Below are 24,469 nucleotides of genomic sequence, written 5' to 3' on the forward strand. Positions count from 1 at the left end.
CGGCTCAGGTCATGATCCCAGGGTCCCTGGGGCTCCCTGCTAGGTGGGAAGCCTGCTTCTCCCTCTGCCTGCCGCTTCCCCTGCTTGTGCTCTCTCTCTGTCAAATAAATAAAATATTAAAAAAAAAATATATATATATATATATTAATAGTTGAGATCATTGACCAGCTTTTGAAAATACTGATGTCTAAATTTCACTTTAAAGATTTATCTTGGGTGTGGCCTAGACATTGAAGCTTTTACGAATTCTTTAGGTGATTCTAATGATAAGCCAAGTAAAATTATTATAATGTTTTGAATTTTTTTTTTAGGCATAAAGATGTCATCATCAACCAAGGTAAATTAAAAATCCTTTTTTAAAAAAATATTTATGCTTTTCTACACCAGTTAAATTTTTGCTAATTGTTAAGAATATTGACTTATTTTCATTCACTGTACTTTATTAGCTCATAATAAAGACAAGTGCATTTATTATAGTCATTTAAGAAAATGCCCAGTTTTTATTGTAAGATATGTCATTTTTGTCTCAACCAGCAAAAATGTCAACCCGTGAAAAAAACAGCCAAGGTAAGAATAAGCTACACAGTTGGTCGCCTTCTAAGTTAATTTCTTCCTGGATCTCTTATTTGGCTTTTCGTTATTTGTACTATCTGACTTTCCTCTTAATACGAGAAATAGGATAGTTTGGACTAGTGAATCCAACTATTTTTCTAAAAATCCATTTTATTTCTGTGAGCTCTGAAGATTCATGGTCACAGAGATAAATATGTCATTACGAAGAGGTATAAAATACTAAAGAGAATTTCCCCCCTTTTTAAAAAAACAATAAAAGTTATACTGAGAAAAGCCATTTAAAAGATTGATAAATTTTAACTCAATTTCCTGTCTTGCCAACCTCATTGCAAATAATCACTCATTTCTTGAAGCTAAGACTGAATATATAATGAGTCTAGCAAATCCATTTCCTCTTGAATTTTTCTTTTATATTAATTGTAATTTCTGGCTACTTGCTGTTGTTGGCTTGTTCTGACCAAAAAAGAACAGACTTTCTATGAATCTGTATTTAACTTAATTGCAAAGTAGGTAAGTTCTATTACATCAGTTTTATATTCTCCTCAGATTGCCTGCAAATTTAATTGAAGCATGCTGTTCTAAATGAAAGCATGTCCTTTCTGTGCATGCTTTTTACAGCTCATTTCTATGTGTCATAGTTATTCTCTGGGTTATTAACTAGATACTATGTGGTTGAAATTTTTGTAAGAGATTAACTTGATTGCTATGGATTTTTACTATTTTTTATTCTAATAAGAGAAATACTTATTTGTGATCTTTGGATCGTTTGTTTTTACATAGAAATTCTAAATGAAGTTCATTTTTGCTGTCATTCTTCTATAGTTAGGTTATACCTTCTCCCTCTTTTATAATTAAGCAGATAGCTTAAGTAATGGTTGAAAGGGAACAATGAAATTTTATTTATAAAGACAATTCTTATTATATATTAGAACACTTGTTTAAAAATGGGGGTAGCGAGGCGCGCCTGGGTGGCTCAGTCGTTAAGCGTCTGCCTTCGGCTCAGGTCATGATCCCAGGGTCCTGGGATCGAGTCCCACATCGGGCTCCCTGCTCGGCAGGAAGCCTGCTTCTCGCTCTCCCACTCCCCCTGCTGTGTTCCTGCTCTCGCTATCGCTCTCTCTCTGTCAAATAAATAAATAAATAAATCTTTAAAAAAAAAAAATGGGGGTAGCGATAAATAGTAGAAAGAGCTGTGAATGGAGAGTCTCTGTCTAGAATTTGGTCCTGGCTCTTCTGTATAACAGCCTTGTGACCTAGGGAAAATGACAGTGTCTCAGTTTTCTAATCTGAGAATAGTATCTATAAAGCTTACTTCACATGACTGCTGAAGAATGAAATAATATATATGAAAGCACTTTAGGGCGCCTGGGTGGCTCAGTTTGTTAAGTGTCTGCCTTCAGCTCAGGTCATGATCCCCAGGTCCTGGGATCGAGCCCCACTTTGGGCTCTCTGCTAAGTGGGGAGACTGCTTCTCCCTCTCCTCCCCCCCTCACTGTGCTCTCTAAAAAATATATATATATTTTTTAAAGAAGATTTTATTTATTTATTTGAGAGAGAGCACAAGCGGGAGGAGGGGCAGAGGGAGAGGGAGAAGCAGGCTTCCCCTCTGAGCAGAGAGTCCGACTTGGAGCTCTATCCCAGGACCCAGGGATCACAACCCCAGCCAAAGGCAGATGCTTAAACGACTGAGTCACCCAAGTGCCCCAATAAATAAAATCTTAAGGGGCGCCTGAGTGGCTCAGTTGTTAAGCATCTGCCTTTGGCTCAGGTCATGATCCCAGGTTCTGGGATCGAGCCCTGCATCGGGCTCCCTGCTCAGCAGGAAGCCTACTTCTCCCTCTTACACCCCCCCGCTTGTGTTCCCTCTCTCTCTGTCTCTCTCTCTCTGCCAAATAAATTTTAAAAATCTTAAAAAGAATGAATAAATAAATAAAATCTTAAAAAAAATAAAGCACTTTAAAAATAGAAAACACTGTAAAACTATAAAATGGTGCTATTATTATTACATATTTTGCTAAAGAGCTCAAATTTTATAAGATCCTTATAGAGGTGCCTGCCACTTTCTCATGTTGTGGTATGTCCTTTGGAAGGAAAAAGGAACGTAAGATTAGTATATAGTAAGTGAGTGGTTGTGTTGGGGACAGTTTTCAAAGCCATTTGGGTAAGCAGACAAATAAATGTATTTAAGAGGGAAGGATTTTGCTACAGAAGCATCACTAAGCAGGGTTTTAACCAGTATCTAGGAAGAAGGATCAAATGAAAAGCTAGAAAAGGATATAGAAAAATAAATTCTGTTAAAAGACTTTTAACTCAAAAAGGTTGTCCCAGGTGTTGGAATTTAATAATAGCAAGTGTTGCTTGCATTAAGCCTTATTTTTGGAATTTGAGTCTATTATTTTTTCACTTTAATCTGCTATATTCTGTCTGGATATAGACTCTGTCACCAGGGTGTACCTTCATAGAAAACTCTTATGTTTCAGTTTGTGAGGTAGTTGAGGCCTAACTGTAATTGAGACAGAGCCTATAGAAAGTAGATGGGTTCTAGATGGTTTAAGAGATAAGATAGGTAGGGTATGGGAGATAAGGAACAGCAAGATCTACCTATGAAGAATAGCTTGAGCAACTTGGTAAAATGAGGAACATTTGAGGTGGTGGTGATGTGTGGAAAAGAATAAGAGCTTTGGTTTTTCAGTTTCTATAAGACTTAATCTACTTGTAGAGATGTGTAGCACACAACGTAGTATCAATGTTTAAACGTGTATTTTGGAGTCCAGAGACCAGTTTCACCGTTTACTTAGCTGTGTGACCATGAGCAGGTTATTTTACCTTGTCTTTGTTTTCTCATTATTGAGACAATCATAAACCCTCAGAGTTAATATAAAAATTAAAGATAATAAAATGTAGTACTGGCACATAGTACCAAATAAATTTTAGTTATATTAATGTATGTGAATCTGACAGTAAAATCTTGCACTCAGATATGTGGGGTAAGATGAAAAGATAACCATTAAATAGATTATCTTCATTTGATATAAGTTGTAGATATATTTTTAAAGTTTGTATTCATTTTGCATGGTGTATTTTACAACACATTTTCTTATACTTTAGGTATTAATCCAAAATATCTATCATTTTTGTACAATCTTTTAAAAACATGATTTATTAATTTCTATAGCTCTTCTTTGACAATGACAAGTATGACTTGCTCCAAGCCATCTTTTTTGATTTGGGAAGAAGACTATTTACATTTGGTACATTTAGGTGAGTGGTAGCAGAAAAAGCTTGACCTGAAGGGCCTGTTTCCTTCAGGCACAGTAGAGTACAAGAAGAGCTATGAAACTGCATATTCTGATTGGTACTGAGGCAGAAGGAAGATAATTATAGTTGAAAGCAGTAGGAGGTAGAGTGGAATGGGATGTACACAGGACAGTCTGAGGCTAGGTGTGGGAGGAAGGACAGGTTATATCACCAAAAAGAGACTCTTACCAAGTTCAGTCTTTATCTACGCTCAGGTCCCTGAGACATGAACCTCTTTTCATCATTTTTCTCTCTAGTTCTGTTGGATTCTCCCATTGCAAGAGAAAGACTTAGCACATCAGGTTAAACTGTGAATAAGTTTTCCTATAGGCTTATTCATTGTTAGATGCAGTGGTTAGGTTCTAATACAGTACTATTCATTTGATAAGTACTGATAAAAGTTTTTTGAGCTAACTTAGGGGACTATAAGCACCTTTTATAAAATTATCTATTGGGGAAAATAGGTAACAATCTGATAAATTTTGCAATAAAATTAGTACAGCCTATAAACTCATCCTTATGGTAATCAAGTATTTTATATTTTTTTAATATGGAAAATAAGTGTCATATGTCCTCCTTTCTAGAAGAGAACCTGAATGTCTTCCAATTATAGCACATTACGGGGTTTTTCCCAAGCTTAAATAATCTTAAATCCTTTTTCTCTTGTAGCATCTTAAACTTGTGCTGTTTAGAATTAGTACATAGTTAATTAGTCTGGTCATGTTGAGAGCCTGAATGACTCAGATCCCTACTGGAGAGAAATATGCTTAATTGAGGAAAAATCATCAGTCATCATATAACACTCTTACGTCATTTCATAGTGCTGCCTCACTGCTCTAAGCTTAGATGCATTCGTGCTTAACTACCAGATCCATGCAGGAACTATAGGTGTGTTTAGATGAGAGAACAGTTATTGTAATATCTTAGAGAATTGAGAAGTAACTGTCTCATACTAGCTGTCTAAAAATGACTATAGATAAAAAATACTTAAAAGTCATTTTGAAATATATACTATGTAAAACACTTCAGTAATTTGGTGTAGCCAAAACAGTTGTCCAAATAATCTGAAAATACTAAACTCGTTTACAAAATTAGAGAAAGGGGAAAAAAACCTGAATAATCTTGTCATTTTAACAGCCATTATAGTTCTGATATGTTTATTGTTCTTTATCAGATACACATTTTAAACATTCACTCTTTTAACAAATAGTTATTGAGTGCTTATTTTGTCAGGCCCTGCCCTTAGGCACTTGGGGATATAGCAGTTACGGTCTCTGCACTCTGTGGAACTTATATAATGTGTCAGGAGGTAATACATACTGAGAAAGAATGAGGAGAGTAGAGAATTGCTATTTTACATAGAGTAGTTAGGGAAGACATTTCTGATAAGGTGACATTGAACCACCTGAAGGACGTGAGTGAAATATATGGAAATCTGGAGAAAAGAATTTCATGAGCAGAGAAAACTGAAAGTACACAAGCCCTGAGGCAAGAGCTTTCTTCTGTGTTAAGGGACAGCAAAGAGGTCATTGATTATAGTGTACATACAATTTTGTATTTCTAATCATTACATTTATTAAATACAGATTCAGTCTAAGTAACAGAAGCTTCTTTAGGCCCCTCACTTAGGAAAGATAAGTAAAGTGTTATGGCAGAAAGAGTGCAAGAATAAGAAGTATGAGACCTAGTTAGGGGTGAAATGACCTGCACCATACAAAGTTGAGAATCAGAATCCTAAAGGACTGGAATTATGAGCATGAGTTAGGACTTTGCCAAAGGAAATTATGAAAAAAAAAAGAGAGAGAGTATTCATCCGGTAATAAAGTTTTCCCTGTGACTCTGAGACCTTGGACCTCAGTTTCCTCACATACAGTAAGGCTTAGACTAGATGTCACTAAGAGTCTCTCTTAATAACTTTTAAAAGCTCGTTCCTGCAGCAGATAGAAAATGGAGGACAGCTCCCCATACCTTAACTAACTTGCTTTTAATTTACCTTTTAAAGAATTTGAATGTAGGTGCTTTTGTTCATACCATGTGTTGTTTTCTGACTTGTTGGTTCCAGGCATGTTTTGTCCTAAAACCTGATCACGCTTCCGTAAACTGAGCAATGTATCTGAAAGAATAGCTAAAATTTATCTATAAGAATATAAAGGATAGCACTGTTCTACTGACACTGTCTGTATATTGTGTTACCTACTGAGAGGGAGCATATACCTGCTAAGAGGGTATGTAGTTTGAAACAAACTAAAAAAGCCAAAAGCCCTTAATTGAGCTACAGATAGAATTTATCCCTTTTGTTACTAAGATGGTATCCAAAACTTTGCAGTTCCTGAATTTAGGAAGAAGAATGCTAGCTTTAAGTCTGTTCTAGTGTGAACAGGCAGAAAAGGCAGGAAACCAGGTATTATACTTCCAAAAAATATACTCACTTGAGAAATTTAGATATTGGATCATTTTAAATAGGCCGCATAAACATTACTTGTATCCCTAGGGATCTGGGCTTTGTCCTTGTATTCTCTATATTTTAAAAGGAAACCAGACAGGGGAACCTTTTCTCTGTTGGAGGTTTGTTTTTTTTTTTAAAGTCCTATGAAGCAGATTTTCTTATTTCTTGATGTTGTTGTTAACAGTCTTCTAGATTAAAATGTTTAAAGGCTGTCCAGTTTTTTTTTTTAATATAAACAATCCCAACTTTTAAGAATATGTGTTCTTGACATCCTCTTTTCCTTATCTTCAGCTGCAAAAGTCCCAACCTGTCCCCTTTGGACATGGAGAATATGACTTTTCGTAACAGAACATCCTCGTCTTGTGCATATTTATTTTATTCTGGTTAAAGACTTCATCCGTACTGTATTTTCACAACCCATAGGCATAAGCTTTTTTAAAAATCTAAACTAGAAAATACAATTAGCCAGAAAAATCTCCATTTCTCAAGCATAGTTAGAAATCCACTCTGTCCATGGCAGTTAGACTCCACATGTGTTTCTTACTCTGTCATTTGTTACTGTTTTCCTGAAGCATTTGGAAAAGAATTCTGAAACTTATTAGGCTTAGCAGAAAAGAGGTATAGTTGATCGGTGATATATACCAAGATTGCAGAAAGAACCATAGCAAAACATATGCCACCTTCCTGAACTGTGCAATTGGTTCTCCAAGGAACAGTTTTACCAAAAATATTCTGTTGATTATTTACTTTAATAAAGCTTTTTAAACTTTTAAAGATTCCGAAATATTTTAATCTTAAAATATATACAAATAATATCACAAGCACCTGTGTACTAAGGACCCAGATTTATTAAATCTTTACATTTTGCTTTGACTCAGGGTGTTTTGTTTTGTTTTAAGATTTTATTTTATTTATTTATTATTATTATTTTTTAAGATTTTATTTATTTATTAGAGAGAGAATGAGAGACAGCATGAGAGGGAGGAAGGTCAGAGGGAGAAGCAGACTCCCTGCCGAGCAGGGAGCCCGATGCGGGACTCGATCCTGGAACTCCAGGATCATGACCTGAGCCAAAGGCAGTCGCTTAACCAACTGAGCCACCCAGGCGCCCTAAATCTTTACATTTTGCTTTGACTCGGGTTGTTTTTTTAAAAAAAATAAAACATAGGGGTGCCTGGGTGGTACAGTTGGTTAAGCGTCCGACTCTTAGTTTTGACTCTAAGTTTGGGCTCAAGTCTCAGGGTCGTGAGATTGAGCCCTACATCAGGCTCCATGCTCCGCACAGAGTCTGCTTGGGATTCTCTCTTCTTCTCCCTCTGCCCCTCCCACTTGTGCTTGTTCTCTCTCTCAAATAAATCTTTAATTTAATTAATAAAAATAAAACATTAAAGGTGAAGTTGAAGCCTCTCTTTATTTCTGTTTGTTTAAAATTTCATATACAGGCTTTTATTGCTCCCTTGGGACCTCCTGGTTCTCTTCCTGTTACATTTAATTGAAAAAAGAGGGGTGCCTGGTGGCTCAGTTGGTTAAGCATCCATCTTGATTTCAGCTCAGGTCATGATCTCAGGGTCATGACATCAAGCCCTGCATCTGGCTCTTCGCTCAGCATAGAGTCTGCTTGTCCCTCTCCCTCTGCTCCTCCCCTCACGTGCTCACTCACTCTCTCTCTCTCTCTCTCTCAAATAAATAAAATCTTTTGATTTTTTTAAGATTTTATTCGTGTATTAGAGAGAGGGCACAGCAGGGGGAGCAGCAGGCAGAGAGAGAGGGAGAAGCAGACTCCCTGCTGAGCAGGGAGCCGGACGTGGGGCTCAATCCCAGGACGCTGGGATCACGACCTGAGCTAAAGGCCGACACTTAACCTACTGAGCCACCCAGGTGCCCTGAAATAAATAAAATCTTTTAAAAAAGGAAAAGAGCTAGAGGCAGGGCACCTGGGTAGCTCAGTCGGTTGAGCATTGGACTTTTGGTTTCGGCTTAGATCATGATCTCATGGGTCGTGAGGTCTAGCCCCGCCTTTGGGCCCCCACATTGGCCTCCATGGTCAGCGGGGAGTCTGCTTGAAGAGTGTCTCCCTCTGCCCCTCCCCCTACTTGTGCTCGAGCGCTCTCTCTCTCTCTAAAATAAATCTTTTTTTAAAAAGAGTTAGGTAAATATTTTGTTATCTGAAGTTTCTCTTTTGAATTTATTTTTAAATTAAATCCAACTTGGTATATTCAGATAAAATGAAAAAAATTTCAATTTAGTGCTTAAAATAACTTTTCCTGGGGATATAAGTGATTTGAGGGAGTTTTTTAAATACAACCATATTTAAAAAAATACAACCATATTTTGCTTAGTTCAGAAAAGTTTTCAGCAATATAACAACAAGTCTTTTGGAAGTTTTATGTGTCTCATTGTTGGACTAGACTTCTTTCCCATCTTTTCCCAAAGAAAGCCTTTTTTAGGTAGTAAAAATAATCCAAAATGCTTAAGCAAATGCCCATATCTGATTATCTTGAAGTGATTTTATTACAATCAGAGTTGTAAACAAAATAACAAAGAAATCTGATTAAAGGAGGTTTAGATTCAAGAAAGTAGCTACAGGTGGACTCCTTAGTGTCTTTAGTGTTGAGTTGATTAGCAGTTACGTAAGACTTGGTTATGGCTCTGCTGTAAGCTCCTAAGGGGCTAGGTTCACTTCTTTTATATCTTCATTGTGCACCGTCACCCCACTCCCCCTGCTCCTGTGTGATAAAGAATTCAGTAAAATTTACCAGTCAGTAGAAGTCTGCCTATAGAACAAAGAAAATTAAGGTAGCATTTTACTACTTGGTCATATTTTTCAGACCTGGGTTTTTGTCCTAGCAAGTAAAGCTATGTAATATTTGGCAAGCACCCCAACTAAGAATTTTTTAAATCTGCAAAATAGGAGGGTTAGATTATATCCTTCTAAATTCACACCTCCTTTTTTTAATTTGGGGATCTACATTTTACCAATTTTTATAGCTAGACCTTTGAAAAGGGGTGAAATTTAGACTTTATTGTACAGATCAATTTATTCAAAGTCCAAAGATTCTTATAGATTACATTGTTTCATTGGATTTTGAAATATTATTACTACAGTATAACCGGATCATGAACTAGGACTTGAAATCTTTTGAGAATTTATTCTTTTTAAGAAAAGATTTTAGCCTACCTAAAATGCTCTTTGTTACTTTCTACTAGAAAATTATAGTCAGTATTTCTAGCTTTTTGTTTACCTACCTGTTCTTGAGCTTTATGATTTGGGGGAATAGAACTGGTAAAAGCTCACACTAGATCAGGTGTGTTCAGGGTGGAATGGCCATAGACATCTATGGACTCTGGGAAACAAACTGAGGGTTTTAGAGGGGAGGCAGGGTGGGGGGATGGGTTAGCCTGGTGATGAGTATTAAGGAGGGCACGTATTGCGTGGAGCGCTGGGTGTTATACACAAACAGTGAATCATGGAACACTACATCAAAAACTAATGATGTACTGTATGGTGACTAACAAAAAAAAAGCTCAGACTAAAGATTCTCCGATTTCCTGTTTGCTGGAATTAGATAGCATCACACTCTGCTACATTATAGTTAAATATAAAATTTAAATTCCAATTTTCAGTGAGGGGGGGCTCTTTAGTTCTAAAGATTGTAAAATACAAATAAAAGTGGATCTCTAAAGTGGAAACTTTTGGGAGGAAGATGTGTTAAACTGTAAACATTATAGAAGTTCAGAAGGTTTTCTATAGGCAGTACCCATTATACAAATGAGTATAGTCATAGTCCAAAACCCTGAAGCTCTGCTGTTGCCTTTGAAAGCCTTTTTGTTGTTTGTTTAATCTCCAGGTCCAAAAAGGGAGCTAGCTATTGGGGGGGGGGGGGGGGGGGGGGACACACTGGAAGAACTGATCTTAGAGCAGAGTATGTCCAGTACTAATTTCCTTCTCCACTTTACCTTTCACTATTAGTCTGTGAAAGATTAATGAATTTTGATAAATATGTTTTAAATACATAAGTAACTTTGGGTCACCTGGCTGTCTCAGTCGGTAGAGCATGCAACTCCTGAGTTCAAGCCCCGTGTTGTGAGTAGAGTTTATTTAAATAAGTAACTTTCGGTAACTAGTTATTTATATCTGTCTGAATCATTTCAGCGGTAGTGCTTTTCTCAGAACACCTTAGATAACTCCCAGAAAGTTTGGATTAAGGAATATGAAGGTCATTTTGCAGTTTGGAGCACTTTGCGGGATAGGACGGCCTAGGGGAGATGCTAAAGTAGAAGATTGAGTTAACAAGAGTAGACCAAAGGGGAAGTGCTAGCAGTGAGAAGGACAAAGGAAGGAAAGTGTTAAAATCAAGTGTTTCAGATTTCTGCCTAGGGGCACCTGGGTTGCTCAGCCTGTTAAGCATCTAACTCTTGTGGCTCAGGTCATGAGCCCTGAGTCATGAGTGGGGTCGTGGGATCAAGCCCTGCGTCAGGCTCCATGCTCAGCGTGGAGTGTGCTTGAAATTCTCTCTCCCTCTCCCGTTTGCACACACTCTCGCTCTCCTCTCTCTCTTAAATAAATAAATAAATAAATAAATAAAAATTTCTGCCTAGTGTTCACTCTTTCCAAAGATAATAGAACAGAAATATCTTCCTCTTTTGTACTCTGATTTCCTACTATTGGGGTCCAAAGCTCAGGCTTCTATTTGGATTATAAGTAAGCTGTATTGTCAGGTAATTGGACTTCTGAGGACCTTACTGCTGTCTGAATAGTACTATCCAATAGAAATATGATGTATAACACATATGTCATTTAAAATGTTCTAATAGCCGCATTTTAAAAAGTAAAAAGAGACAGGTAAGAGTAAGTTTAATAAATTTAGCCCAGTATATCCAGAGTATCATTTCAATGTGTGATCAGTCATTGACATATCTTACTTTTTTTCATACTAAGACTTAAAAATCTGTATTGTACAATTACAGCATATCTCAGTTCATACTAACCACATTTTAAGTGTTCAGAACCAGTGGCTATTGTTTTGGATGCTGCAGGTCTAGAACATAGTTTGAGAATAAAAATGTTTCACAAGTTCTAAATCATAAAATTTTGGAACACAGTCTAAAAACTCATTTGACCTCTTTGAGCTTTGGTTTCCCCTTCTCTACAGGTAGGGGGTTGGACTAGGTGAACTCTTAAATTTCTACGAGTTCCCACATTGTGTGTGTCTAGAGAAACAAACTAATGGTATTTGGGGATTGATTATAGTATTTTTATCAACAGTTTCCCACAGAATTTCTTTTTTTATAATTAAGCTATCATCGATCAGATTCAATTAAGAATATTTAGAGGCACTTGGGTGGCTCAGTCGATTAAGTTTCCGACTCTTGATTCTGGCTCAGGTCATGATCTCAGGGCTGTGACCACGCTGGGCACGAAGCCTGCTTGAGATTCTCCTCTCTCTGCCCCTCCCCCTCCCTCCCTCCCTCTCTTAAAACTTGTTTTTTTATTTGGCATAAACTTGTAAGTGGTAAAGCTGGAATTCAAACCAAGGTCTGTCTTTATCACAAACTTTGTATTCTCTCCACTATACTGTATAGCCTCCCACTTAGTCCAAGGAATTTTCACAGTGCCAAGTAAGAAATAAAATGTTGAGATTAATTACATTTCACTAAAAAGCAGCTTTATTATTGAATACTGAAAAGCTCTATACTGTGTTTACTAATTATCATGAAATAGTTTAGTAATTTATTTTTCTCAGATTGTTTTTCTTGACCACCAGAAAATATAACTAATCTCATAATTTTCTTTGACTGGTCTCATGGCCCATCCCTTCTTGACTTTCATGGTACTGTAGTTTTACAGTGAGAACAGCCAGAAAGTAGCTTTAGTTTGACAAAACAGACAAATGGACTGTCAAGTCCTTTGACTGTAAGGTCAAGAAGTCTGACAATCTCAAGAACAAGTTTGCAGTGAGAATCTATACCCAACAATGGTTGAGGAGAAAAGAGACTCTTTTTACCTGATTCCCAAGGTAAAGACTGTATTCTTTAAAAAAAAAAAAAAAAAAAAAGGTCTCAGACTGCTGTACACAGGCCAGAAGTGCGTTTTCACATGGTATTTTCCCTTTTTTTTCCCCACAAGGATTAAATATTTAAGAATTGGGAGATATAACAATAAACTATAGATTTCCCATTTCTCTTGGGGAAAAAAAAAGGGAATATCTAGCAACACTAGGCCCACACGTTTCATGGACTTAACTAGCTGCTGCCTCCCTGACATGAGCATGGGGTGTGCCAGTGGTCCCAGATCCCAGTCAATCATCCTATATTCTCTCACTGCTCTCATTTTGGATTACCTGTGTGCGCCAGTAGGTAGTCAATTTGTGACCCCGGTTTTAAAGTGTACATGATAGGGGCCCCTGGATGGCTCAGTCAGTGAAGCATCTGTCTTAGGCTCAGGTCATGTAGGGTCCCTTGCTCAGTGAGAAGCCTGTTTCTCCCTCTCCCTCTGCCCCTGCCCCCCACTCGTGTGCTCTTTCTCGCTCTGCTCTCTTTCTCAAATAAATGAAATCTTTTTAAAAAGTGTACATGATAGAATTTTAGCTTATTTACCTATACATACTGTTCTGTGGACAGCCGATTTAAAGCTTATGAAGAGATATTATGTGTGTTAAATCACGTATTATAAGCAGTTCCTAGACAGGGTTCAGAATGGTACAAATTCTTCTCAAAGGGAAGGGAATAAATACTTGTTGAGGACCTCATATTATCCCTTACAATGTAATGTCTTATTTAGTGAATCATAATTGCAGGTGGTAAGTAGTAGTACTATTTTGTGTATTAGGAAAATGAGGACAGAGTCATACAGCTAGTCAGCAATAAAGCTGGAATGCAGATCTTGATCAGTCTTTTCCCAAAGCTCATGTTCTTTCCACTATGATATATTGCCTCCCTCAATCTCAGGAGTTGGTATAGGTTCCTAGATTACATATTTGGACCTCAACATATATACTGCCAGTTTCCAGGCAGAGAAAACATTTTCATCCTGACATGCATTGCCGTTTTTATTTTGGAAAAGTTGACAAGCACTAGATAGTTTCTTTGCTTTTATTTAGTTGCTTGTGCTGCTGAGGAGAAAGGAATAGTTGATAAAGGATAATTGACAGAGGGAGCAATATGGTATTCTGAGCTGTCTCTATTACCAAAGGAGAACTTTTGTTTTCTTTGATACCACTATTCCTAAACCCATTCCCTTGTCTGGACATCTGATCTCCTCTAAGTGGTAGAGACATCTGCTAATAGTTTTATTTTTTCATCCAGAAAGCATTTATGATATACGCCTCTGATTAAAGATCCTGGGGGTAAATTCCAAAGGACAGGATATCTGCCTCTAAGAATTTATATATATATATATTTAAAGATATTATTTTTAAGTAATCTCTACACCCAATGTGGGGCTCGAATTTACAACCCCAAGATCAAGAGTCACATGTTCTACTGATTAAGCCAGCCAGGGACCCCAAGAATTTATATTCTTTAAAAAAAAAAAAAAACATGAGGGAAATTATATAACAAATTGATACCTATAAAAAAATGAACTATACAAAAAAGGACAAGGAGATGCTGATAAAGATGATTGCAGAAGAGAAATAGTTGCAACTGGTAATCATTTAGTTCTCCTCAAGTCTAGCAATGCTAAAAATCATCAGGAAGCAGAGCCCACTCTTAGATTCAGAAGTAATAAAGACCTATATCATGTGGTGTGAAAACTGTGGCGTGGGAGGTCTTAGCCTGTTCTTAGATCTAACCATGAGGCCAAGCACAAGTGAGTAATAATAATAAAAATAACTTGAACTTCTCACCCATAACAAGAACAAATACTTGCAGACGTTCATCAAGTAATTTATCTTTCCTTCTTCCATGGTTCTCATTATATAAACTATTGAATTATGTATTCTCCTTCATAGCTTAGGTCATTATTAGAGGTCCTAGAGTTGTATCAGCCTCTGGTTGATGACCACATTTTCAGTCTGTTTCTGCTGTTTTTTCATATCATGCCAAACAAGTTGGTAAGTGCTAGACACATGCTATGCTTTCGTACTCAGTCCCTTATTTTCTCCTTCCTGTTTAGGTTTTCTTGTGGCCATTTCATCATCACTGTCACCATCTACTAAACTTACCTATATGTAGGTCATTAGGATGCTGAGGCCGAGGATGGGTGTTGTTTTTTGGTTTTTGTTCTCAAGAAACAATCTTGTCTGCTTAGTGAAGTTTTGTTTCCTTTTGTAAAAGATACGCAATAAATATTGATTTGATTCTAGACTTGTCTTTAACATCTTTAGTTTTAGATTGTTGCAGATCTTATAAACAACTACTGCTTTAAGTAAATAAAAGATGTCTTAGAACCTATACTGCTAATTAGAAAACTATTTCCTAGCACTGTCTTAAAAATGTTAGTGTATTGTAATTGAATTAAATTGTTTAGACCCAACCCTGATAGTTGGAAAAGTTGTGAAGTGAGGGAGGTTGGTCTTCTTTCCCTTCCAGCTATACTCGCTGTGTGTGGCAGAGCTCTTGTCCTCTCTCCGCATCCTGACTTATGATGCTGTATGACTCCTCTCCTCATGGTGTAGTCTCAGGCCATGTTTTTTGTATGTCTCATTAAACATCAGTAGGTTGGGACGCCTGGGTGGCTCAGTCAGTTAAGCGTCTGCCTTCAGCTCAGGTCATGATCCCAGCGTTCCGGGATCGAGTCCTGCATTGGGCTCCCTGCTCAGCAGGGAGCCTGCTTTTCCCTCTGACCGTCCCCCAACTCATGTTTGCTCATGTGCTCATTCTCTCTCTGTCTCTCTCTCTCAAAAAAAATAAATAAAATCTTAAAAAAAAAAAAATTAGTAGGTTGATCAAGTAGTATGTTAGACATGTTTGTTGTCTGCCCTGATAATCTCTTTATTTTCAACTGTCAGAAAAACTTTCATCCTAATTTTTTTTCCATTTTTCTACCTCAGCTTTCCTGGCCTTCTTGTTTAGTTTAATTGTGAAAATAGTTATTCTCATTTAAGGAAATGACCAATAGTTTTTTCCTGCAATGTTTTAGACAAGGTCTTTATATAAAAATAATTATGTATAATAAGAATAAAACTCTGAACTAGCTATTTTTTTGTCTTGTTCTTACTATATCACCTTAATAATCCACTTTTCTATGATTATTCAGAAGATTGACTTAACTTTTGTCTTGTGTTTTAACAGAAGGAGAATATGTTAAAATGTTTATGCGAGGTCGGCCAATTACAATGTTCATTCCTTCTGATGTTGAAAACTATGATGACATCAGAACAGAACTGCCTCCTGAGAAGCTGAAACTGGAGTGGGTGTATCCTTCTCTACTGTGACAGCAAATTTGTTTGCTTTGTCTTTAGTTTAAGAAAAATTCATTTACCTAACCTCTATCAAAATTGTCTTTATACAAAAAAAATATATAATAAACATTGTAACCACTTGAGAAAGTAAAGAGATCTTACCTCTCATCCTTCACATGTTATATATATTTTGCTATTAGCAATTTAAAACCACCCAAATTAATATCTTTGAATAGGGCAAGTGGTATTATTGTATGAACATCGTGGCAGCTACTTACAGTGTGCTAGAAAAGGCATTAGGCTGGAATGGGAAGACTAGTGTTTGCGTCTCAGCTCTGCCACCTCCAATGAACTTTACTTCCCTTATAAAAAGAGGTTAGTAACTCCTACTTTACTGAGCTATTGTAAGAATTAAATAAGGAAACATCAGTTAAGCATTTCGTAACTTGTGAAATGATGTAAATTATTTTAAGAGCTCAAATTAACAAGATTGGTTCTAATTCCAGAATTAACTTCTCAGCCTGACTTTGTAAAAAAATGACTACATAAAAGACCTCCCTTAATTTCACTTAGAAATTTTTCTCTTAGAACCTTTGAGAAACTCCATGAAACAGAATGGAGCTAGTAGTTTGAACTCAGCTTTCTGCCTCCGTTCTCCTATAAGCTCTTTCCCCTACCCTTTCATTCATTCCCTCATTTCTGCAGAAATTAGCTTGGGAAAACTCACCAATCCTATAATTCTGTACAACTTTTTAATAAACACTCTGCCTACCAACTGTGCCTGGCTGTCTTACTCATTATTTAGGTCAAGCATAAATGTCATTTTCTCCGCTCTTCTTTTGATCCCTCTCTTCACTTTCTCTCCATTTACATTAGGTGTTCCTTCTATGCTTTCTCCTAGGATACTGTTACTTTTCTTTCCACAATTTCTAACGATCTTTTGGTGTTTGTTTTTGTCATCTTTGCCAGAGCATAAGCTTCAGGGACGCAGGCCTCTGTTTGTTTTGTTCAGAACTGTATGTTCAGCCTGTGCCTGCCACATGTTAGGAACTCAATATGTATTTGGGGAATGAGGAAACTAAGATTTATGCACATTAAAAACTCAGGATTGCACCCTGGATAGTGGCAGGACTTGAGTTTCCTAGTTTCGATGCATTCCTGTTTTCTTTATACCTTCCTCATTCCCTTAGGTATCCATGAAAAACTTGTTAGTTTACACCTTAAAAATTGTGTTATTTAAAACCCTTGACTTTTGTGTTTAAGATACGGTTATCGAGGAAAGGACTGTCGCGCTAATGTTTACCTTCTTCCTACCGGAGAAATAGTGTATTTCATAGCATCAGTAGTAGTACTATTTAATTATGAGGAGAGAACTCAGCGACACTACCTGGGTCACACAGACTGTGTGAAATGGTTGGTATCATTGAACACTTTTTTTTTTTTTTTTGTCATTTTTGCTTTTCTTTTTAATTTGGGTTTTTTCAGAAATGGTTTCTTGTGGAGAGCTCTCAGATGTTAAGGATATTATGGTCATTCTGTAGAATATATTTTAAAAAGTGGCATTTTAATATGGGGGAAGTTCTAGTGTAACTTTTAAAGCATTTTTATTTCTTCTGACAATTTAATTGATAATCTTCTGGAAAGTAATGAGCCATACATACTGAGAACAAAATACTTTGAGCTTGGTTGCAAGATGTAGAAAGAGTCTAGGTATAGACAGGAAAGACATCCTTTTAAAAATTTTGCTTGTCACTCATGTTTAACATGAGAAATGTGGGCATATATGCTGCCCTATTTTCAGTTTGTACTTAAGAATTTCTTGCCCCAAGTTTGACTTACAAGATTGCAGCATGAAGAACTAATTAAAAGTTTGGAGGTGCTATGTGTGAGGATGTTCACTGTGTTCCTTTGTAGAAAAGCAGAACTATTAGAAGAGCTGTTCAGTCAATAATATGCAATAATTGCTATTTTATATAGCAAACAGGGAAAATGCTGACATTGTAATAGATTATATTTGCACAGTGCAGTACCACATCTTCAGTATGATAAAACCATCTGACTGTGCATGCGCATATGCAGGACTAGAAAGGAACTTGAACAGATGAAGACAGTTTAACTTACCCTGTCACAATTGTGAATTTAGTGTTCCATTGTCTATTTTAGTTTAGCAAAGAAAGAAAAACTATGGCCAAAACTTAGATGCTTGATGCTTATTTGATTTGCTAAAGAAAATAAAGCAGATAAGTCACGAGAATTTTTTAATGATTAAAAACTGAAAATTGTTTGACAGATGTTGTTACTAAGGCATATTTTGGCTGTTTCACATGTTTCCCATATTTAAAATTGTTGTTAATACTGTTTTTTAGCCTTGCTATCCATCCTGACAAAATTAGGATCGCAACTGGACAGATAGCTGGAGTGGATAAAGATGGAAGGGTGAGTGGCATAGTGTTCTGCATGCTGTACCAATGACATTGCCATCAGAATGGAATCGATTGTAATTTTAACCATGGCTTGTTTATTTTATTCTTTTAAATGGCAACTAAGGGATTTCTAGTATAAGCAGGGAAAAAATATAGCAGAATGTAAGAACATTCCAAAAAACAAAAGAGAATCATACTACTTAAATATTTTTCTCTAAAAATAAATGTTCTCCCTAAGGAAACTATTTACTTGTAAAATTGGGAGGACTCATAAGCTTGTTACTTTTTTTTTTTTTTTAACATAGCATAACTTATCAGTGTTTGCCAGAGGATACTACAGTTTCACTACATTGATGGACCTCTGGATTTTATATATGACTAGAACTGATAACACTTTAAAATTTTCAGTTCCTACTCAATATTATTAGGTTGGTTTACGTAATAAATCCCTTACTTGTAAGGATCAACAGTATTATTGATGACTGATTAACATGTGTCTGATTGTACCCATGACATTCTCTGGCTTGAGTTTATTTAAAGAAAAGGAGTTGGAATGGTTATATTGGATGACTTCTAAGGCCCCTTCCAGTTTCAAATTCTGTTTAAGAACTGATTAGCAATTTATTGGACACTGATTAGGAAAAAAAAGTATTAGTTTCCCAGGAATGAAGGTAACGTTAAAAGCAGAGTATCCAGAGCAAATTTGCCTGGGTTAGAATTCTAACTCTGCCTTTTAATAACTGTATAACTTTGGGCAAGTTATTCAAATCTCTGTATCTCCGTTTCCTCATCTGTTAAATGGTGATTATTATAGTACATAGTTCATAGGATTATGAGGAATAAATTAATTAATACATGTACTTAGAATAGAATATGACATAGTAAATACTAAATCATTTGCAGCTACTATTATTATCCTGTTGTTATTTTCTTGTTTTCATAGTATGAGAAGAAAATACCTACTCAAGATTCTTTGGGGTCATGTCTAATGCAGTAGCTATTTTATATTAGAGGTTTATCCATCCCTACTGCTTTTTAAAGATGGCAGACAGTTCTCTGTGGTAACAGTATTTATTTGCATCCACCTGAATACCAGTTAGTCCTGCTAGCTTGTATTTTTCCCCTTGTTTTTGCAGCCTCTGCAACCCCATGTCAGAGTGTGGGATTCAGTTAGTTTATCCACACTGCAAATTATTGGACTTGGGACCTTTGAGCGTGGAGTAGGATGCCTGGATTTTTCAAAAGCAGTAAGTAACCGTTTTTAAAGAAGTGAGCAAGCTGCATAAAGAAGCAGAAAAGAAGATAAGCTCAGTTGTGTGTGTGTGTGTATGTGTGTGTATTCATAGAAAGTGCTAACTGAATTGTTAGCTATTGCTTAGCAATGGACAGCATTTTAACCTAGGTACTAAAGTATACTTTGGTTTAAATGGGATACAGGTTATTATACCTAATTATACTTTTGTTCTGAATCCTATTATGAAATAGGATTCCTGTAGTTGCAGGAAATGGTTAGAGGAATATATACATAGCATGGTATAATTGAAATGAGCAGTAGGATGTGCTTTTTTGCTTCAGCTTGAATCATGGAAATCTATTTTATTTAGAAAATTCACAGACCTGAAAGTTGGCCAGTTCTGCACAAATACTGACTTTTCTTGATGTCATGTTGGAACAAATGAAATAATCAGACCTTTGTGGGGTGCGTGGGTGACTCAGTTGGTTAAGCGACTGCCTTCAGTTCAGGTCATGATTCTGGAGTCCCAGGATTGAGTCCTGCATCAGGCTCCCTGCTCAGCGGGGAGTCTGCTTCTCCCTCTGACCCTCCCCCCTCTCAGGTTCTCTCTCTCATTCTCTCTCTCTCTCTCTCAAATAAATAAAATCTTTAAAAAAAAAAATCAGACCTTTGTACTTACTAAAATCATGAATTATCTTGGTTCTGAATTGATGACAACATGAGTTTAAAATTCAGTATCTAGCAGTCTTATCTAAACTTTGAGGCTTTATTCTGAGGGGAAAATAAAACGAGGATATTACCCATTGAAACATTCTATTTTTTCTTGAATTATATACAATTATAGAGTATACAGGAGATCTACAGTTTAGGATCCATGATTTTAAATTTCAAATACAAACACCCCTCCAGATTTTATTGGGGCTCACTCATACTTTAGAATATATGTATATATTCAGGGGCGGCTCGGTGGCTCAGTCATTAAGCGTCTGCCTTCGGCTTAGGTCATGATCCCAGGGTCCTGGGATCGAGCCCTGCATCGGGCTCCCTGCTCAGCGGGAAGCCTGCTTCTCCCTCTCCCGCTCCCCCTGCTTGTGTTCTGCTCTCGCTCTCTGTCAAATAAATAAAATCTTAAAAAGAAAAAAAAAAGTAGAATATATGTATGTGTTCATATTACCTCTTCAGTTCCTAGCTGTCAGCAGGTTTATTATGGATTATGGGAGTTTTGTGGGACATGGAGGCGGAAGGGACATTTTTTAGAACTTAAAGATAAATTTGGGTGGACATAGGAACTTTGCTAGCTTTGAAGGTACTGAATGTCCAGAGGTCCAGTGAGATAAGAATTTTGAGAAAGGCATTTACAAAAGGTGGTAAGTGGACAGAAGGTTTTTCACTACCTTTCTTACCCTTAAATTTCTGTAGCAGGAACTGTTGTCATCTTGTTGGTAACATTGTTACAGTGTTAAGACTATCTTGGATTGCCTCACTCTAACTTTTCCTAGTTTAGGTAATTGTTTTAATATAGGCTAAAAAAAGATAGAGAAGAGAGTAATAAGCTCTCCCCTTCCTCAGTACCTCTTTTCACCACAGTATTTCTTTCTCCCATATATGTCATTAGGCATATACTGCAAATGCTAATGGAAAACAGTTTTTTAGTATCCACATTTTCTTTTCGTAAACTGGGAGACTTAAATTATATGAATGAAAATAGTTTCAGAAAAATAGAAAAGAGGGGTGCCTGGTTGGCTCAGTCGGTTAAGTGTTTGACTCTTAATTCAGCTCAGATCATGATCTCACAATCGTGAGATCAGGCCCTGCGTCACGCTCCACACCTGAGTGGTGAATCTGCTTGAGATTTTCTCTCTCCATCTCCCTTGGCCCCTCCCCACCCATGTTTACTTTCTCTTTCTCAAATAAATAAATCTTTAAAAAAAAATTTTAAAGGAAAATAGAAAATTTATTTATCTCATTTATCCATGTTAATATAAGTCAGGTATATCATGGAAAACTGTATTGCTATCTGACTAACAGAAGTAACTTAGATGGCAGGTGGAAGTTAACCTAGGGGGAAAAAATTAAAAATAGAAAATATTTTTAAATGAATCTTCATTATATTTCTGAAGAAAATACAGTCAGGAAATAGGATAATCATTTCCTTTCAAGGAGCTGTGAGTTTAAAGGATTTGGGATTATCTTAATATTGGCAGTTTTAATAATACGGTATTTCTTCTTAGAAAGTCAACTTTAACTGAAAATTTTTAAATGCCTTTAATTGATTTTTCTTTAGGATTCAGGTGTTCATTTATGTGTTATTGATGACTCCAATGAGCATATGCTTACTGTGTGGGATTGGCAGAAAAAATCAAAAGGAGCAGAAATAAAGGTAAATCAAAAGAAGTTTTAATTATTATTTTTCAGAATACATTATTTGTTTTGCAGATCCTTGGAAGTATATTGCATATCCTTAAGTTGCAAGAGCATACCAACTGGCCATATTCATTAGATTTATTGATTTGCCATTATTCTAATGATATTAAGAATACCTACCATTTATTTTTTTTTAAACAACGCCTGTTTATAGTCTGTAGTTTCTGTGATAGTATCTATAGATCCTGAGGTCAATTCTTAAAGTATTCTTAAGATAAAATAGTCAAGCACCTTCAACTAAATTCCAGTGATATTTCAGACACATTGTGCTACAGAAATGCCAAAGTGGATGGTTATCTCATCTCAGAATTAACTCTGAATACTCTACCTGGTTTCTTCTTTAACAAAATTTGTTACTTCATTCAATCTTTAAAGTTTTAAAAATCTAAAGGAAAAATTCATTCTAGGAATATAACTGACATAACCAAAAAGCATATGTAACGGTAAGTTTTTTGGTCTTAATTACATGTATGGGATTATTACATAAAATGCTACAGCATTTATAATTGTTGTAGAATAGGGTTGATCCTTTTGTATGTACAACTTGTAAGAAAAGAATATAAGGTTAACATTGCAACTGTGTTCATATGGGTGGCAATGGCCTCCCTCTGAAAGGCTTTCAGAGGGATTCAGAGTGACAGTATGACTATAAAAAGCCTGTGACATATTTGCTGTACTCTTAAATAACATCACATTCCTCTTTAGTTGTGCGCGCTCTCTCTCTTAGCAGTTTTGTTTGATACAAGCTTCAAGCTTTCAGCTTGTTGGTCAAAAAGAGATTCTTTTAAATAGTGTAAGTTAATCTTTTGAAAGAGTAGATTGATTGTACTTGAAAAGAATATGACATGTCAGGAAACCTCAAATCTTGAAAAACATAAATGAGGACATAGATTGTCTTTCAGCCATCATTCAGAGTAATTGAACACTGAAACATGGGGACGTTATACCGAAGTAAAATGGGTGAATTTTGATCCTTTGTAGTAAAGGCTACCAGATGAAGTCTTGTGGTTTTCCTCCTACTGGCCACTTTTGATCTCCTTTCCAGGACCTTAAATGTTGGTATTCTTCAGTTATATCCCATGTCCTCCACTGGTATCATGTGCTCTTATGGCCTTAGTTAACTGTCTGCTGTGTCCCATATCAATTAACTCTAACCCAGATCTCTCTCTAGCACACCTATATTTCTTGTTGCCTGCTAGGCATCTTTCTTTGAATGTCCTGTCCTGCAGGTCAAAATCAACATGTCCCATTCTGCACTAGTCATCTTCCTCAACCCTCAACCAGTTTCGCCTCCCACCATATTCCACCTACTTGCGAAAGTGAGAAACTCTTTTCCCCTTGCTTGTCACACTGAAGTTCCTTAAGCACTGTATCCCAGAAGTCTGTATTAGAGCTCTTTCCAGTGCAAGTGACTGCAAAACAACTGAGAGATAAAGAGAATGTATTGATTCATGGTTAGGGAGAGAAAGAACACAGCTAGAAAAGGTCAGAGGGGAATTTTGTCTCCGGAATGACTTGATTCAGGGACTGGATCACTGATTCTCTTCTCTCTCCTCCTTTTCCTGTATGTTGACCTTATTCTCTTCCACTGTAGGTGAGCTCTATTTCTGCTTAAGTCACAGAAATTTGGGGAGTTGATACATACCTAGTTAATTTATAGAAGTTTAAAATTCAGCAAGGCAACTTCAAAACCTTACTGACAGAAATTAAAGAAGACCTAAATAAATGGAGGAATATACAATAATCATGGATAGAAGAAAATATTATAAAGATAATACTTCTCTGCATATTATTCTATACTTTCTTTTTCTTTTCTTTTTTTTTTTTTTTAAAGATTTTATTTATTTATTCATGAGAGACAGAGAAAGAGAGGCAGAGGGAGAAGCAGGCTCCCAAGGAGCAGAGAGCCCGATGCGGGACTCGATCCCAGGATGCTGGGATCATGACCTGAGCCGAAGGCAGACGCTTAACCATCTGAGCCACCCAGGCGCCCTATTATTCTGTACTTTCAACATAGTCAAAATCCCAGCATGAATTTCATGGAAGTTGACAAGCTGAGTATGTGTGGAATTATGAAGGGATAAGAGTAGACAAAAATAACAAGGTTTATGAGGGTGTGAAGTAACTGGAACTCTCATACACTGCTGTATGTTGAACATAGAAATCGGCACAGCCATTTTTGGAAAACTGTTTGGCATTACCTTCTAAAGTTGAACATACAGATGTGCATACCCTCTACCATCCTGTTCCACTCTTAGATATAAACCCAACAGAAGTATATCCATGTGTTGACCAAAAGACAACTAATCAAAAATAATGGTAGCCAAAAAAAGGAAGTTACCCAAATGCCAATCAGTAGGAGAATGGATAAATCAATAGTGTGGTCTTTACATACAAAGGAATACAATACAGCAATGAGAATGAACAGTTTACAATATATGCACCAGTATTAAGTGAATCTCACAAATGTAGATAAAATGGGGTCAGACACAAAGGAGTACATTCTATATGATTCCAGTTAAAACAAAGTAATCTATGCTGCTACAAGTCAGGATCCTGGTTACTTGAGCATACGTAGGGGATAGTGTCTAGAAAAGGTATCTAAGTTATTTCTGGGATGTTAGAAATGTTCTTTTTCTTGTTCTAGATGCTGTACAGAAAATGTGTTCAGTTTGTGAGAATTTATCAAGCTCTATACTTAGGATTTTGAGTACTTTTCTGTATGTAT

The 24,469-nt window shown here is 36.5% G+C and overlaps 1 protein-coding gene across 1 annotated transcript in view; it reads left to right on the plus strand.

Moving 5' to 3' along the window:
• The window catches only part of EML4 (EMAP like 4), a 147,911-nt gene that overhangs the window by 79,490 nt on the left and 43,952 nt on the right, over nt 1-24,469 (plus strand). The window contains exons 6-12 of the mRNA XM_021697806.2: nt 312-337; nt 535-567; nt 15,551-15,674; nt 16,924-17,073; nt 18,027-18,096; nt 19,220-19,330; nt 21,602-21,697. Of these exons, the coding sequence (XP_021553481.1) occupies nt 312-337; nt 535-567; nt 15,551-15,674; nt 16,924-17,073; nt 18,027-18,096; nt 19,220-19,330; nt 21,602-21,697 (610 nt within the window). The remainder of the gene's footprint in view (nt 1-311; nt 338-534; nt 568-15,550; nt 15,675-16,923; nt 17,074-18,026; nt 18,097-19,219; nt 19,331-21,601; nt 21,698-24,469) is intronic.

The sequence above is a fragment of the Neomonachus schauinslandi genome, chromosome 10 (assembly GCF_002201575.2).
Source record: "Neomonachus schauinslandi chromosome 10, ASM220157v2, whole genome shotgun sequence".
NCBI lineage: Eukaryota > Metazoa > Chordata > Mammalia > Carnivora > Phocidae > Neomonachus > Neomonachus schauinslandi.